General features: G+C 39.0%; 1 protein-coding gene across 12 annotated transcripts in view; it reads right to left on the bottom strand.

The window, feature by feature from the left end:
• The window catches only part of CYRIB (CYFIP related Rac1 interactor B), a 153,203-nt gene that overhangs the window by 31,438 nt on the left and 106,122 nt on the right, over window positions 1–15,643 (bottom strand). For 6 of the 12 annotated variants that reach the window (XM_067711275.1, XM_067711269.1, XM_067711273.1 and 3 more), the window contains one exon: window positions 197–279. The exons of 3 other annotated variants lie outside the window; for them this stretch is intronic. In XM_067711275.1, coding sequence (XP_067567376.1) covers window positions 197–269 — 73 coding nt within the window. In that variant the 5' untranslated portion in view covers window positions 270–279. Of the gene's footprint in view, window positions 1–196; window positions 280–8,725; window positions 8,884–15,643 lie in introns of all 12 variants that reach the window. 3 more of the 12 variants (XM_067711272.1, XM_067711268.1, XM_067711270.1) reach the window with 1 other exon arrangement.

Raw genomic sequence — 15,643 nt, 5'->3', positions numbered from 1 at the left:
GATTTCAGCAAATGAAAAACTAAATTATACATATGATGGTGATGCTTGCCTACGATTAAGAAAAAAGTCATGCAAACTTTGTTTGATCCCCATACTTTATTAACAGATAGTCTGGCTGGCCTTCACTGTGGTGTGAGTATAATTAATCTTTCACCTTTACCATTATGCACCAGCCGTGAAGGGCTAAGAGACTTACTTTCAAAGTCCAAGAAAAAATGTGCTGCATTGTGGTCTATGTCCCTGGTTAGCACCTTAATGAGATTACCCATGCCAGCAAACCTAAAAATAAAAATGGCAACATCATTTAGTTCCAGTAAAAAAGTTTTTAAGCAGAGGCCTGGGATTCGGCAAAGGCTGGCTTGCTCATAATTACCAACAGGTGCAGGTTTTATATGCTTCTGGCGTTGAAAATTTGGAACAACAAAAGCACATTTGGCTCTGAGTTTATAGCTCTTGTCCCTCTTTTCCACATATCAAAAAAGTTACATAAGGCAAAACTGGCAAAAAGATTAGATTTTTACATATAACTTGCAATATTTACATTTGATTAATATCTATGCTATAAAATGTTTGAGGCATATATTCTTTAAAATGTTTGAGGCATATATTCTCAACTGAAATTAACATCAAAAATAGATTTCTCAACTAAGTAAATATTGAGACCATTATTCTTAAATAATAGGGATATTGTCCTTCTTGCAGAATCAAATCCTATTGGGAATACATGGAAAACAGTACTCAAACCACACTTAAAGACTGAAGGGAGATATCAATTAATGACCCATTTTTTAAATTTTACCACACATAAACCAGTATTTCTTACATTTTCTATACTCCTAAGAATAATCAAACTTTTTGTTATTTAACCCACAGATTGATTATTCAACAATATCAACTATATACAAAGTATGTAACTTAGAAGTTAACACAGCAAACAAACACAAAGGGAGCCAGCAATTATTACAACTTCATAAATTTGCAGAGGAAAAATAATGCGATGGTATAAATCTTGCCCAAGAATTTGCCATGACTCAGTGAGGATGAAGGTGGAAGGAGGGGGTCAGGAACGTCCAGGAAACCAGATTCAAACCTTGTAGTTGCAGTAACTATAGGAAAGGCAGACTATGGTGTCACAGGCATCCCATACCCTCCCCTCCCCCAATCTCCATACTTTTTCTCCAAATATGGAACTACTGGTAAATGTAAATGAAACAAAATACAAAAGTAACAATATTTTTATCAATGAAAAAGAACACCTTATTGCTCGTCCCTATTACAAGAAATCTGAAAAGAGCACTCTGGCCAGCTGTGCTGTGCCCCCTTCCTCCACCTACTCTCTGGACAATGGCATATGTTCCTCACTTTAAGCTTTGCAAAGAGGAAATAACAGTATATGTATAACAGTTATTTGCTTTAGAGATCAAAATCTGATGGACTGACACATACTTCTTAGAAATGTTAAAAGCAAACTAATTTATTCACAAATATGGTTAATACGAAGGATCCCCTCTTTTAAAATGATGCCCCCTATGGGAGAGGTAGGGATCTATGTTATTTTTGATATTAAAATCCCTATCACACAGAATTCAGAGGAAAGATTCTGTCCAATGTATGACACAGATGGACTACGTGAGATTAAAACTAAAAGGAAAATATTTCATCTTAATTATCTTTTACACTGTAAAGTTTAATATTTTAATAATACCAAACTTTTATATATATAAGGAAAATATAACCATTTTTCCAAAATCATCACATCCAAATAATTACCTTAAATTGTTACTAAATCTATTCAATAAATTATTTTAGGAACATTTGGAAAAAAATATTTCACAGCTTCAATTTTCAAAAGCTTTCAAATATATACGGAGTATGTTTCCAAACATACATAAATTCTCTCACTAACAAGAACCAAGAGCAATATACAAAGAATTACCTAGTGGTATCAAAACTTCAACCACAGATGGAAAATCAGTATGAGAGAGGACTGTAATTGTCTTTAAGAGGAAAAGGCAGCACACCATTTGGTGTTAAAAGAGTTTAGACTATGGAATCAAACCAAAATTCCAACTCTAGCTAAATAGCTGTTTGTCCTTGAGGATGGTAGTCAACCTCTCTGGGACTCATTTTCTTCCTCAGTAAAACACACATTTCATTGTAACCATCTTAAATAAAGGGTTATTATGAGAGTTCAATGAGATTAAACACTGACTTATTATTAGCACAGTGTATGGCACACAGAAAGCATTCAATAAAAATGCTGTCTGTTATAACCCCAAAATCACAAAATAACTTTAAAAAAATAATAATGGCTCTACTTCTTTTAACACAAACCACAGTCTTCAATCTGTCAATGAATTTCAATGTTACAAATCAGAGTAAATCACAAAACCTACTTTTAGCTCACTTTTGTCAAGAATATTGCTAAAATGCTGTCCTAAAATTAGTCCTATGAGACCTTCATCAGGTATAGGAGAGAGGGAGAAGGGACAGATTTAAGTTTCCTTACCTTTGTACTTGTACGCACACAGTTGATCCTCAGGGAAAATACTGAAACTATCGAAGTCTGTCTGCTCCATTTTTCTACATCTACTTCTGCAAATTCCTTCCATTATTTAGTCCTTCTTTCGAGGCACCCCAGCCTAATGTGACCCCAACACCCCTCACCCTGCATCATACTTGGTCCTGACATACTCACTCTTCACAAGTACTCAAAGATTCGGAATTTTTTAATCTCTTCATCCCAAACAGTGACTCTTAGCTAGAAAATGGCCCAGTTTATCTAGTACAGGTTTCTCAACCTCAGCTCTATTAACATTTGGGGCTGGGTAATTCTTTTGTTGAGAGGGGTCCGTCTCACACTGTTAAGGTCTTCAGCAGCATCCTGGGCCTCTACACACTAGATGCCGTAGTAACCCACCACACAAGTTGTGACAACCAGAAATGATTCTGGACGGTGGCAAATGTCTCCTAGGGGTCAAACCCTACAGCACACAGGAAAGATGCTGTGCAGGCAACCCACATCATGTGTGTCTCCGAACAAAAACTCATGGAATTTTTCGAAGGTCTGAAAACAGTTCATTATAATATTCTCAGTTGTCATATCTTTTTATAGGAAAAAACAAAAAAATGAAAACCATATCCCTGCTGTCTTGCATAGTTTAACTCTTCAGTCAAAAACAAAACCAAACCAAAAAACCTCTCCATCCCCTCAGTGTAACTGATTTCAATGAATATGACATAATGGCTACTTGGCAGTTCTGCAAGGTACCAGACTGCCTGGGTTCAAACCCCCCAGCTCTGCCACTTTCGAGCTCTGGGACTTTAGTCAAGTGTCCTAACTTCTCCATTCCTCAGTTTTCTCATCTACAAAATGTGTATAATAATAATATCCACTGCAGAGGGTTCATAAAATCATTAAATGGGTTAATACAAGCAAAACATTTAGCATCATGCCTGGCAAAGTGTTTGCTGCTCTCGCTCTGGCTGTTTTTAGAGTGACCTGACTGACCCACAGGATCTGTCCCCGGTAGCAGAACCTGTGGATGTGAGGCTTTGGAGCGTGTGGCAGCTGTATTTCCTGCCCTAGAGGAAGCCAGTCTGTCACAAAAGAATGAAGCCAACATGCAGTGGAGAGCCACAGAAAGCGTTCACAAGTCCTTAATTTCTGATTCTATTTGTTCCCAAGTTTCAGCTGCCATTTACCTCAGCTGAGTTTAGATTTTCCTCTGGTTTTAACATATCCTGGTTTCTTTCAATTTCCCTTTTACCTTTTTAGTTGAGTTGGGCTTCTGTCATTTGCATCTAAAAGAGTTCTGACTAATACGATTTCTAAATTTCAGATGAATAAATAAATCTGATCCAAAGGATATAAAAGATTTTTCAGAGTATATAAAACTTGGTCCAAAATACTGATATACTTTAGAGGCACTATTTCAAGGTAAATAATAAAAATTACAACTTAGGATAATAAACTGTCATCCAATCTGAATTTAGGAGGGAAAAACTAAAGAATTTTCTTTCGACGTACTTTTTATTGTAATCCTTGGATTTAAACTAAATATTATAAATATTTACTAAATAAACTAAGAAGAAATTTGATACACAGAAGTCAGATATAGTGTACTTCGAGTGTTTGCAATATTTTCCACGTATTTTTGTGACTACGAGCTCTCACGTTATGTGTTTGTTTCGAAGTTGGAGGCTTATCTGGAAAGGAACATGCTCTTCCTGGCCGGTAGTCTGTGGAATGTATTTCTGAGCTCACGAAAAGCATTTAATAAATACATTAGACCATTTTCCCATAAAACATTTGAAAAGAAGTTTCCTTAACTAGAATAATAGAAGCCACTAGAAACACAACTACATGGTACCATTAATATGTTACTTCATCTCTCTTTCTAGAAAATTCCTAAGAGATGCTGTTACTTCATCTACTCTTTGGGGCTCAGGGGGGTTTTATAATACTGTCTCCTATGCCTGGAATGCCACTTCCAAGGGCTCTCCCACGGCTGGCTTCTGTTCACCCTTCAGGCCTCACCTCAAATGCCCCTCTTCAGAGAGGTTTTGTCTGCCAACCTCACCAACAGTAGTTGCGCCTAACGCAATCTAAGTGACTATGTTTGTTTAGTGTCAGTTTTCTTCACAGCCTATTTATAAATTTAATAAATACTTCTTGGTGGGGAAAGAAGGAAGAAAACCTCATAAACATACTGACAAGATTCACTATAAACCACGGTTTCTTAAACTCGGCACTATTAACATGCGAACCATAATTCCTTGTCGCGGGGCTGTCCCGTACATTGTGGGATGCTTGGCAGCATCCCAGGCCGCTACCCTTTAGACACCTGGTATCACCCCACACCCGGCTGTGACCACCAACGTCTCGAGATATCGCCAGATACTCCCTAGGGGCCAAAACTGCCCCCAGTTAAGAACCACTGCTTTCAACGTGTGACCACAGACATGAAGCGCACTCTCAGGTTAGCCTAGCAACCCTACTCCTACCTGCAGTCACTCTTCTTCCCCCTCCACCAGCTGACCATTCCCCAAGGCTTTTTAAAAAAATCTCCTCAAATCTCAATCTATCTTCCATCCTCACATGAAGAAATGACCTCCCTAGATCTTTTACCCGCAAAAACCAAGAAAAGGAAACACCTACTATTCTTTCTACCCCCCTTTCTTCATCAGTAACAACTCACTTTACCTCTGCACCTGTTCCTGATAGACAACCTTTCCTCAGGGCACCCGTTCTCCTATTCTCTATATGAAAAGCAAAGCTTCACGTCCCTTCTCCGACCACATCGTCCTGCCCGTCCTCTTTATAGCAACCTGTCAAATGAGCTGTCTGTAGTTATGTCTTCCTACTTTTCCTCTTCTCATTGTCTCAACTCATTCCAATCTGGCTTTTACACCCACCACTACGATGAGGCTGGTCCCTGTCAAGCTCACGGAAACCTTCATCTGGCGAAATCCAAAGGGCAATTCTCACACCTCAACTCACTGGATCTCTTAATAGCCTTTGACCCAATTTATCATTTGCTCCTTCCCGACACACTTTCTTCATTTGACATTTAGGACACCACATTCTCCTGAGCTTCCTTCCTGCTTTATGGCTATTCTTTTTCTGGATCCTTTCCTTTGGCATACATGCAGTTACTTCTCCCACCTTAATGCAAAACAAAAACCTATCTTCATTCTATTTCCCTCCCCAGCTCCCACCCTATTCCCTGCTTCTCTGTGCAGCAAATTCCTTAAGAAGAGTGCCTACACTCATTGTCTTTTATTTCTCTCCTTCTACCCTCTGTTAAGCCCACTCCAACCTGGCTTTGTGCCCAATCCTATACCACCAAAATTGGTCTGGCAAGGTCATCAAATAACATCCATTGCTAATTCCAATGGTCAATTCTCAAGTCCATACCTTATTTCACCTGTCAGGAGCATATGACACTCTCTTCTCAATATACTTTTATCATTAGCTTAAAGGATGCCCTCCCTCACTTCCTTCACTGCTATACCAGTCCGGTTTGTACCACCATTACCTCTTGCTCAGATTACTTCCAAAGCCTCCTAACTGCTTCTACCTTTGCCTCCTACTACAATCTCTTATTATAAGAGGCAAAGCAATCTTTTAAAAATACAAATGGACCACATCCTTTCTGTGCTCAAAAACATGCAATGGCTTACTCTTACATTCAGAATAAAATCCAAACTCCTCACCAGGTCGTACAAAACCCTACATGATCTGTCCCCAACTCACTCTGGCCTCATCTCCCATCACTCTCCACAACACCCTGTTGCAGTTTCTCTAACACAGCAAGATTTCTCTCTCCTTGGAGCCTCTGTACCTGCCTTTCCCTGGCCTGGGATGCTTTGTCCACAGACCTTTAAATGACAAGCTACTGCACTCCATGTGGTCGTTGCTTTAATTAGACCACCTCAGAGAGCACCTCCTTCACCAATCCATCCATAATACCTCTTCCTCTCTCTCCTCTCTATCCCCTTCCCAAATTGATGGTTAGCACCAGCTAACACACATTCATTCCTTTATCTGTTTAGTCTGTCTTCTACTGCAAGGTGAACTTTTAAGGAGACAGGAGCTTTGTTTTGTACGCTACTCTATCCCCAGCACCCAGAGTAACGCCTACAATGTTGTAGGTAGTAACAAATATGTGTTGAATAATTCCATGATCAAAAATACACACAGAAAACAAAAACTTGTCTGTAAAATTACAGGAGTATTTCAAGGAGAGACGAAAGACCAAAATACTGACAACTGAAAACTCTAAGTTGAAAAAAGAAAAAAAATGGTCTGAGAATTTAGGAAGAGCTCACTGCCTTCTCAGTCAAATAAATGAAGACAGTCCTTCCCTCCCCCCATCCTCCCATAAAAACCATTAATTTTATGTACAAACATTTAAAATTTTTGAAATGTTAAATATTAGGGAAATAAACTGACAGACACTATGAGTATCAAGAAAATTACAGTTTGCCAAGATAACTTAGGAAGAACATAGTATCCTCCCACAGCCATAAATATGGCTCCAAAATATAAATAAGAATCGAGACGAGCCTGTATCAGAATTCCGATCTTTGTAAAACCGAACAGCACTCATAACATTAAAATTTAAACCCACATTTTAAAGCTTATTCTATTTAATCTCCTTTAGACCATACATCCTCCAAGAAAGTCCTATTTGGGAATTCTTCACATCTTCTGATAAAAAATTAAAAGCAGAGTGTCAATTCTGTCCCCTCAAAATTTTACAAGGAGGACAAACTCCAAAATCAAGCCAATATCCATTACCATCTTCAACTCAGATAAATGCATAAAAAATGCAGAGAAATGTGGTGTTAAGAAAATAAGGAGATACTGAAAACATACTTTGTTCTAATAAAACCACCAAACAATAGATTTCATAAGAATGCCTTAATACAATCCCATTTCTTCCAATTTACGGGGACTAAAAATGTGTGAATGTGGGCTTCCCTGGTGGCGCAGTGGTTGAGAGTCCACCTGCCAACGCAGGGGACACGGGTTCGTGCCCCGGTCCAGGAAGATCCCACATGCCGCGGAGCAGCTGGGCCCCTGAGCCATGGCCGCTGAGCCTGCGCGTCCGGAGCCTGTGCTCCGCAACGGGAGAGGCCACAGCAGTGAGAGGCCCGCGTACTGCAAAAAAAAAAAAAAAAAAAAAAAAAAAGTGTGAATGTGAAAAAACTTGTCAAAATGATCACTAGAAACTACCATTTTTAGTGTTAAAAACAAATAATTTCTTATATTTACCCAAGCTCTGAATCCTAGGCAAAAAGGTCTTCTAGAAAACATACTACCAGACAATGTTCCTTAACTATATGCTGTCGTATATAAAATATTACTTAATATTAAATATGCTATTTCTCAATCTTACAGATATTCAGCCCTGTAGAAGCAACTGAAAATCTTTAAAACTGACAAGATGGTGAGTTACTCTGGAATGCAACTATGCTTCTGCTTTACTTGTCAACCAAGAAATTTCTGGTTCTCATGTAACATGTACCGTGACTCTGAAGCAATATTAACAGAATGGAAAATCAGTAATGAAAAATATGATACAATGTTCACTGACAATGGTACACACATGATGAAGGCCAGGAATCACAAGTTCACACTCTTCGGTTGTGTATTCAAAAACTATAACACAATGTAACATCACAAAACGTAATATTTTGCACAAGCAAAAAATAAAGAATCGCTTTAATAATTGTCCTTCCAAAGACAAACTACCAGAGATACAAAGGAGTCTGGAATCGCTTTGCCATTCATATATTCAACCAAGTAGTTATTACATGTTTAAAAATCTGCTTTAACGTAAAAAGCAACAATATTGCACTAAGATAATTAATGCCAACAGCAAAAAAAAATCACTAATAACTTCCACCTGCTGGAGCCTGTTGAAGAAATAACAAAATTGATGTGCTGGAAGAGAGCAATTACAGAAATATGATACGACACATGCTGAAAAAAGCCTTCTAATCAATCTATTACACAGAAAATGTTGCAATTTGGTGAATAAAAAAGTGAAAGGCAAGAAGAAACTATCCTGAAAACCAGTTACGTAACTCCAGCGCCACATTTCTAGGTCTAAGGTTTAAGGATAAACATTTCTCAAATGATTACATAAAGCAGAAAGTACAGGCTAAAATAGTAGAAACTTCAAAATGATTCAAATGATATCAACAATCTCACTTAGCACGTCTGCCTCTGAAATCCAGGCACCATCTTTTTCAAACAGTGCACAAAGTCTTGTTTGCAGAACTGCTCCTAAACTGCATCACCACATGATTTGAAAGCAAGTGTCGATTTAATAATGAACAGCAGAAGTGACTCCAGGAGTGATCCAGCAGCTGACAACAGGGCAAGAATAAAAATTTCAATATATCAAACTTTTAAAATCTGACTACTACAATTAATAACATTATAATAATTAAATTTTGATAAAATTTCAGATTTATTCATGCATCTCAGAAGTTCATTCTGTGATGATTTTCAGCTTTGGCCTTGGCTGAATATTGATTATTGGCCAAATGTGTATTTGATGTACCTGATACAAGTACACAAAGGAAATATTCAACATAGGGCAGAGTTAATAGTCAATAAGTATCTAATGAATTAATTTAATGACTGTAAATAGGTGGACCCACTGGTATTTCTTTTATGTAAAGGATCAGTTAGGTACCCAATAATTCAAAGGAGAAGTAAAATCATAATTCCTTCTTAGCTTCTGATAATGCTGCAACTCACATTAGGAACATAGCAGTTAATGGTATTAAACATGATAATTTTACGTAAGAAGCTGAAATAGTTGAGTGCCAGTATAATGGAGAGAAATAACCAACTCAAGCAAGTCTATCAAAAAGTATGTGTAATAATTATCAAGACGTTAAGCCATTTGCTTTCCTGATGGCACTGCAAATGCACATCACACCCTAACCTTCTCACACCTACTTCTCCACTTTCCTTTCCCCCTTTCTTCCCAACAAGAGAAGCTGCTAAACAGAATCTTTTGTTCTAACACAATGACAGTGACTGGCAACAAATATCTGTTCATTAAATAGCACAACCGAGATTTCCCTTTTGCTCTTGTCCTTGCTGTTTTCTGATATTTTTGTGGTAAACATGCTTAAGCAGAACCTGAGCTCCCAGGACTGCAACTCTCTCCCCACATCTGGTTCCACTGAACTTGCAAAATAAGTAGACTCAGCGTCCTCTCTGGGACTCTGGATTCATACAGTGTTTTTCCCGTTCCACCTGTACCCCTAGAGCAGGAGCTATCCAAGAACAAAAACTCTGAGAGGAAGCATGAAAATGCTGTTATTGTCGTCCTTAAATCAACATGGCTAAACGAATGCCGTGGAGTCAAAGAGGTGGACAGTGACGGTTTGTTACCTATTTCTCACACCCCCAAGCTTATCCTTCTATAATCTGCTCTGTGATGTTGGGGAAAGGAAGCTGTGAAGTGTACGTCCTAGACTACTTTGTCAGCTGACTTCTCAGTATATTCCATCAGTGAGAACCACTAAAAGAAAACTAGAAGGTGGGAAGAAAGAAGGTCTCTCTTTCTGTTTTTCAAGTCCTGTCAGCATTTCCTGTGAGCAAAAGACAGCTATGGTTTCAAGCTCTAGCTTCTTGGGGAACTCCTGGCAGCAGCAAAATGCCTGGCCCCCTTCAGAGGTCTAAGCTTCCAGCCTTCCTCCTTCACACACCTAAATTCTGCCTAATCCACCTCCTGCCTTTTCTCCCCCAGCTTTAGGAGTGATGGTTACTTCCTGTGGTTACCATTAACATCTCAGTTACTGGGCTTCCCTGGTAGTGCAGTGGTTAAGAATCCGCCTGCCAATGCAGGGGACATGGGTTCGAGCCCCGGTCCGGGAAGATCCCACACGCTGAGTATCAACTAAGCCCATGCGCCACAAATACTGAGCCTGCGCTCTAGAGCCCGCGAGCCACAACCACTGAGCCCGTGCGCCACAACTACTGCAGCCTGTGTGCCTAGAGCCCGTGCTCCGCAACAAGAGAAGCCACCACAATGAGAAGCCCGTGCACCGCAATGAAGAGTAGGCCCCGCTCGCCACAACTAGAGAAAGCCGGTGTGCAGCAACGAAGACCCAATGCGGCCAAAAATAAATAAATCATTTTTTTAAATTTCAAAATATCTCAGTTACCTCTTGTGATATAATAAGAAATATATATTTGACCTTTATCACCAGTTCCTAACACAGAGCTTCTAAATCCCTGGAATTTCCTGGGTGGCAGGAGCCTCTTTTGTTTTTTAGATGATACTTGGCAAGCCCCTACTTAGCTTCAAGATGGGGACTGGTTGCCACAAAGACCAAGGCGTGACTATAGAGCTGGAACTTTCAGCCCCATTTCCTGACCTCTGGGGAGGGGAGAAGGACTGGAGATTCCCACAGAGCTGGGATTCTGGCTGGGGCGGCCTGTCTCCATGTGCCCTTAGCCACTCTGCTCTACTGAAATATGGCTTGATGTCAAATGAGAGCGAGCCTTAGACGTCAGGTTAAGGAATTTTATTCTCTCCAATGAATATACTCTGTAATCGAAGGGTCATGGGTGGCATTAAACATTTTTTAATTGTAAAAAAAGAATTGAGTTTGACCATCAATAGCCAATGATTTACCATCAGTCATGCCTACATAATGGAGCCTCCCGGTTGGTAAATGCACCTACATGCTGGGAGGGTGGCACAGCCCAACTCTACGGGGACAGAACTCCTACGCTCAGTATACTTCCAGACCTCACCCTATGTACCTCTTTATCTGGCTGTTCATTTGTACCCTTTATAAAATCCTTTATAATAAACTGGAACGAGTAAGTGTTTTCCTGAGTTCTGTGAGTCATTAAAGCAGTTTGTTGAACCTGAGAAGGGGGTCGTGGGAAGCCCCAATATCGAGCTGGTTGGTCAGAAGTAGAGGAGGCCTAGGATTTGAGACAGGCGTCTGGAGTGGAGGGCAGTCTTACGGGATGCAGCCCTTAACCTGTGGGGTCTACACTCACTCCACATAGTGTTACAATTAAATGAATTATAGGACACCTAGACAGTGTCTGGAGAGCTGAAGAACTGGCTGGTGTGGGGAAAAAAGCCCACACATTTGGTGTCAGAGGCGGTGCCGGAAAACAGTCCAGAATTGGTGACAGAAGTTGTTTTAAGTAAAAACACAGACCCCAGCATCCTCTTTTTGCTCAGGCTTCCAACACTTGCGTAAATAAATACATATATTAAATTTCCTGTTTTAAAATATCTAGCAAGGTTTCTGCTTTCCTAGTTGAAATCTGACTTATACAGAGGAACTCACAGAGAGTAGCTTAATTCTTAACCTTACCAACACTATCTAATCTATCATCACCAGGTATTAGTGTACCTCTTAATAAAGTGACTCTTTGATTCTCTTTACTCTGCAATATAAAGGAAGAGAAGCATGATGCAGCTACAATACCATCATACTAGTACTAAAATCTCACCACCAATCCCTAGCACAATGTATTTTATTAGTCTAGTGATTAACATGGAGTTAAGCTACCTGCCTTAAAGAAATATGACGTAAACAAAGAATGGAATGAAAATTGGGAGACTTGATTTCTAGTTTTGACTCTATCACAAAATATGTGACTTTACACAGGTCAGTTCACTTGGTAGACTGAATGTCTCACATTTGTTCTGGCGCTGAGTCTACATATGGTACGATATGCTGACATCTAGTGGATACACTTAAATTTAGTATTTTAAAAAGAAAAATTTTAGTTAAGCTATTTTATTTTTAAATTTTTTTTTCAATTTATTTATTTTTGGTCATGTTGGGTCTTTGTTGCTGCACGTGGGCTTTCTCTAGTTGTGGCAAGCAGGGCTATTCTTCGTTGCGGTGTGCGGGCTTCTCACTGCGGTGGCTTTTCTTGTTGCAGAGCACGGGCTATAGGCGCGCGGGCTTCAGTAGTTGCAGCGTGTGGGCTCAGTAGTTGTGGCTCGCAGGCCCTAGAGTGCAGGCTCAGTAGTTGTGGCGCACGGGCTTAGTTGCTCCTTGGCACGTGGGATCTTCCCGGACCAGGGCTCGAACTCGTGTCCCCTGCATTGGTAGGTGGATTCCTAACCACTGTGCCACCAGGGAATTCCCAGTTAAGCTATTTTAAATAAAACACTCACTAGGATGCCTGGCTATGTGCAATAAGTACAATAAATTAGGAGACCAATGTTGCTCCTTAAATGGAAGTGAGCCATAATAAAAGAGTATTACATCAGATTGTCATGGCATCTTGGAGTTTGATTCAAAGATTACTAGTACTAGTACTCTTCTATGTACCCAGCCATTAAAAATTAAACCACCAATGCAAATTAGCTGCCTGAGTTGCAAATTTAGAGGAAAGAAATGCTTCCTCCTCTAACGTCCTGTATTCAGGGACAGACAAAGGTTATGAGAAGGAACAGTATAAAGTTCTGAAGTAAATAATTTAGGAGTATACAGGATGGTGTGTGATGGAAATATTAAAGCAAAACAAAACAAAACTGAAACTCAGAATTACCTATTTTATAAGGATTTATTATGAAAGTTTCTCTTTAAAAAAATATGATCACTGAACTGAATTCACTTTCTTAAAATTTACCACTATTTTCAAATCCAGGAAAAAATTATATACACCTATAGGTGGTAAAAATATACATGTTAAAATGCAAGGGAATGATAAACACAAAATTTAAGATACTGGTTATCTCTGGCAAGGGACAGGGCCATAGGACTGGGAAACTTCAAAGGTTTAGGAAATACTCTAGTCCCTCAATTACTGGTGGATTCATGGAAATCTTTTGTTTTTAGGCTTTTAAATTCACAAATAAAGGTATACATTCTTTTGTCTGTATCAATAATTCTAAAAATTTTAAAACTAAAGCCACTGATGCTCAGAGAAGACATGTGGCTCATTCAAAGATGCCCAACAAAAATGACCAGAGCGGAATTCAGGTGCCTGAACTCTCCCAAAACACATGCAGCAATGCATGGATGGTCTATTAAATGAAAATCTTACCATTATAAAACCCTAACTGTTATATCTAGCTGTTTACAGTGCCTGGTTGTTGCTATTGCTGTTTTAAATCAAACAATCTTTCCCTGGCTCCTATCTGCCAATCACTGTGACAAAGACTGAATAGCTGGCATTGAAAAATTCTCAGACAACTGGAAGAGACCAGACAGATAATGTGGCATGCTCCCATACAGAAGCATGCCAACACCTCTATGAACATACAGAAAAAGGAACACCTAACCGAAGGCTTCCCAGAGGAGCTGATTCTTAATTTTCTTATTTTCTATCTCTTTAAATTAGTAAATAATTCAAACATTAAAAATATCATATTCACATACTCTACCACCCAGCAATAACTTTGTGCCATAGTTGCTTCAGACTCTGGCCTACTTTTTTTGTGTAGTTAATCTCCCAACCTCTCCCAACCAACTTTCCTCTCTTCCCCTCTCACATCTCCTAAGGTAATCAGCATCTTCAAAACATGCTTCCTTGCCAAACATATTTTAAAAATTTTACTGCGAAGGTACGTATTCATAAACAACATAGTATTGTTCTGCTTTTCAATCTGCATACATGACACACTGTCCATATTCCTTTAAAACTCACTTTTCCCACTCAATGGTGTTTTGAGAATTATCCACGTTCAGTCATTTTAGATGTTACATACTGCGCCACTGTTCAAAGAAGCCAGTTTATTCATTCCCCTACTGAGGGACAATGGATGTTCAATTTCTCTCTATTAACGAGTTCTACTTTACACACAGTACCCATACTTTGTGCCCATGTAGAAGAGTTTCCACAGAACAGCTATTTAGAAATCAAAAGGCAGCTTTAACTTTACTAAACTGTACCAAATTGCTCTCCAAAGTACTTCTATCAATGCACTGTTCCACTAGCAAAAGACTTCCTCTCTCTTAGCCTCCAAAACCTCAAGCTTTAATTTTTAGATTGTGAAATATCTGATGTTTTAATTTGCATTTTCTTGATTACCAGTAATAAATGTGTATTTCTTTGTATGTTTATAGGCCATTTGTAAAATGTATGTTCATATCCTTTGCCACCTGTGCCATTTATTTTTTCCACTGTCTCTCAGCCCCACACCCACCTTTGCATACACTACTCTACTCCATACTGCTGGGGCTTCGGATCTGTAAACGACATCCCCTAGACATCCTGCCCTGCCAGCTGGGTTCCTGTTAGGTTATTTCGATAAGCGGCACTAGAGGGCGAGGAGAAGGCTGAAGAAAGAGAGAAGCTTCCTGTTTCTAGCCAACACAGACTAGCAGTTGCTGTAGGAGAAGTTTGGTTGGGGTGATTCCAGTATCCAATGCCCCAGTTAGAGACAGAAGTCTAGCAGAGGTAGCAGCTTAACTCTGGTGGCAGCAGGCAACACCCCACCTTTTTTTGTCACTCTATTCCTCTCCTTCTCCCTTTTGCTCTTCCAGTCTTTCTAATACCTTTAATGACCAATCCTCTACGTTACATTCCCTCTATTTGAAATACTGAGTAGTATGTTTTCCGAACTTGACTCCAACTGATACACCACCCATTTTTTCCCCCAACTGGGCTTTAGGAATTCTAAATACCAATCTTTTGGTGCTTATATACATAGCAAATACTTTCTCCTAGTCCGTAATATGTCTTAACTTTGTTTATGGTGCCATTTGTTCCATGCAATCCAATTTTTCATCATATTTTTGTGGTCTGTGCTTATTGTTTAAGTAATGCTTCATCCTCAAAACTACCTTAGCAATTCCTGGCCTTTTATTCACTCATGTGATTGTCAGGTTCTACAAAAAAAAAAATCTCGATGGGACTTTGATTTGATTTTCCATTAAATATACACACACACACATATATATATATATATATATATATATATATAATTCTGAGGCAAAATTGCCATTTTTTATAAAATATCAACAATTTTTTCATTTAATCTATGAATATGGTAGATTACATGAATATATTTTCTACTTCTAAACCATCCATGCATTCCTGGGACCAACTCTATTTGGTCAGTTAAAGAAATACATATTCCTAGATTTGATTTACTAATATTTTACTTTGGATTATTCA

The sequence above is a fragment of the Pseudorca crassidens genome, chromosome 17 (assembly GCF_039906515.1).
Source record: "Pseudorca crassidens isolate mPseCra1 chromosome 17, mPseCra1.hap1, whole genome shotgun sequence".
Taxonomy (NCBI): domain Eukaryota; kingdom Metazoa; phylum Chordata; class Mammalia; order Artiodactyla; family Delphinidae; genus Pseudorca; species Pseudorca crassidens.
The sequence above is the reverse complement of the archived record's forward strand: the minus strand, read 5'-3'. Positions and strand labels throughout refer to the sequence as shown.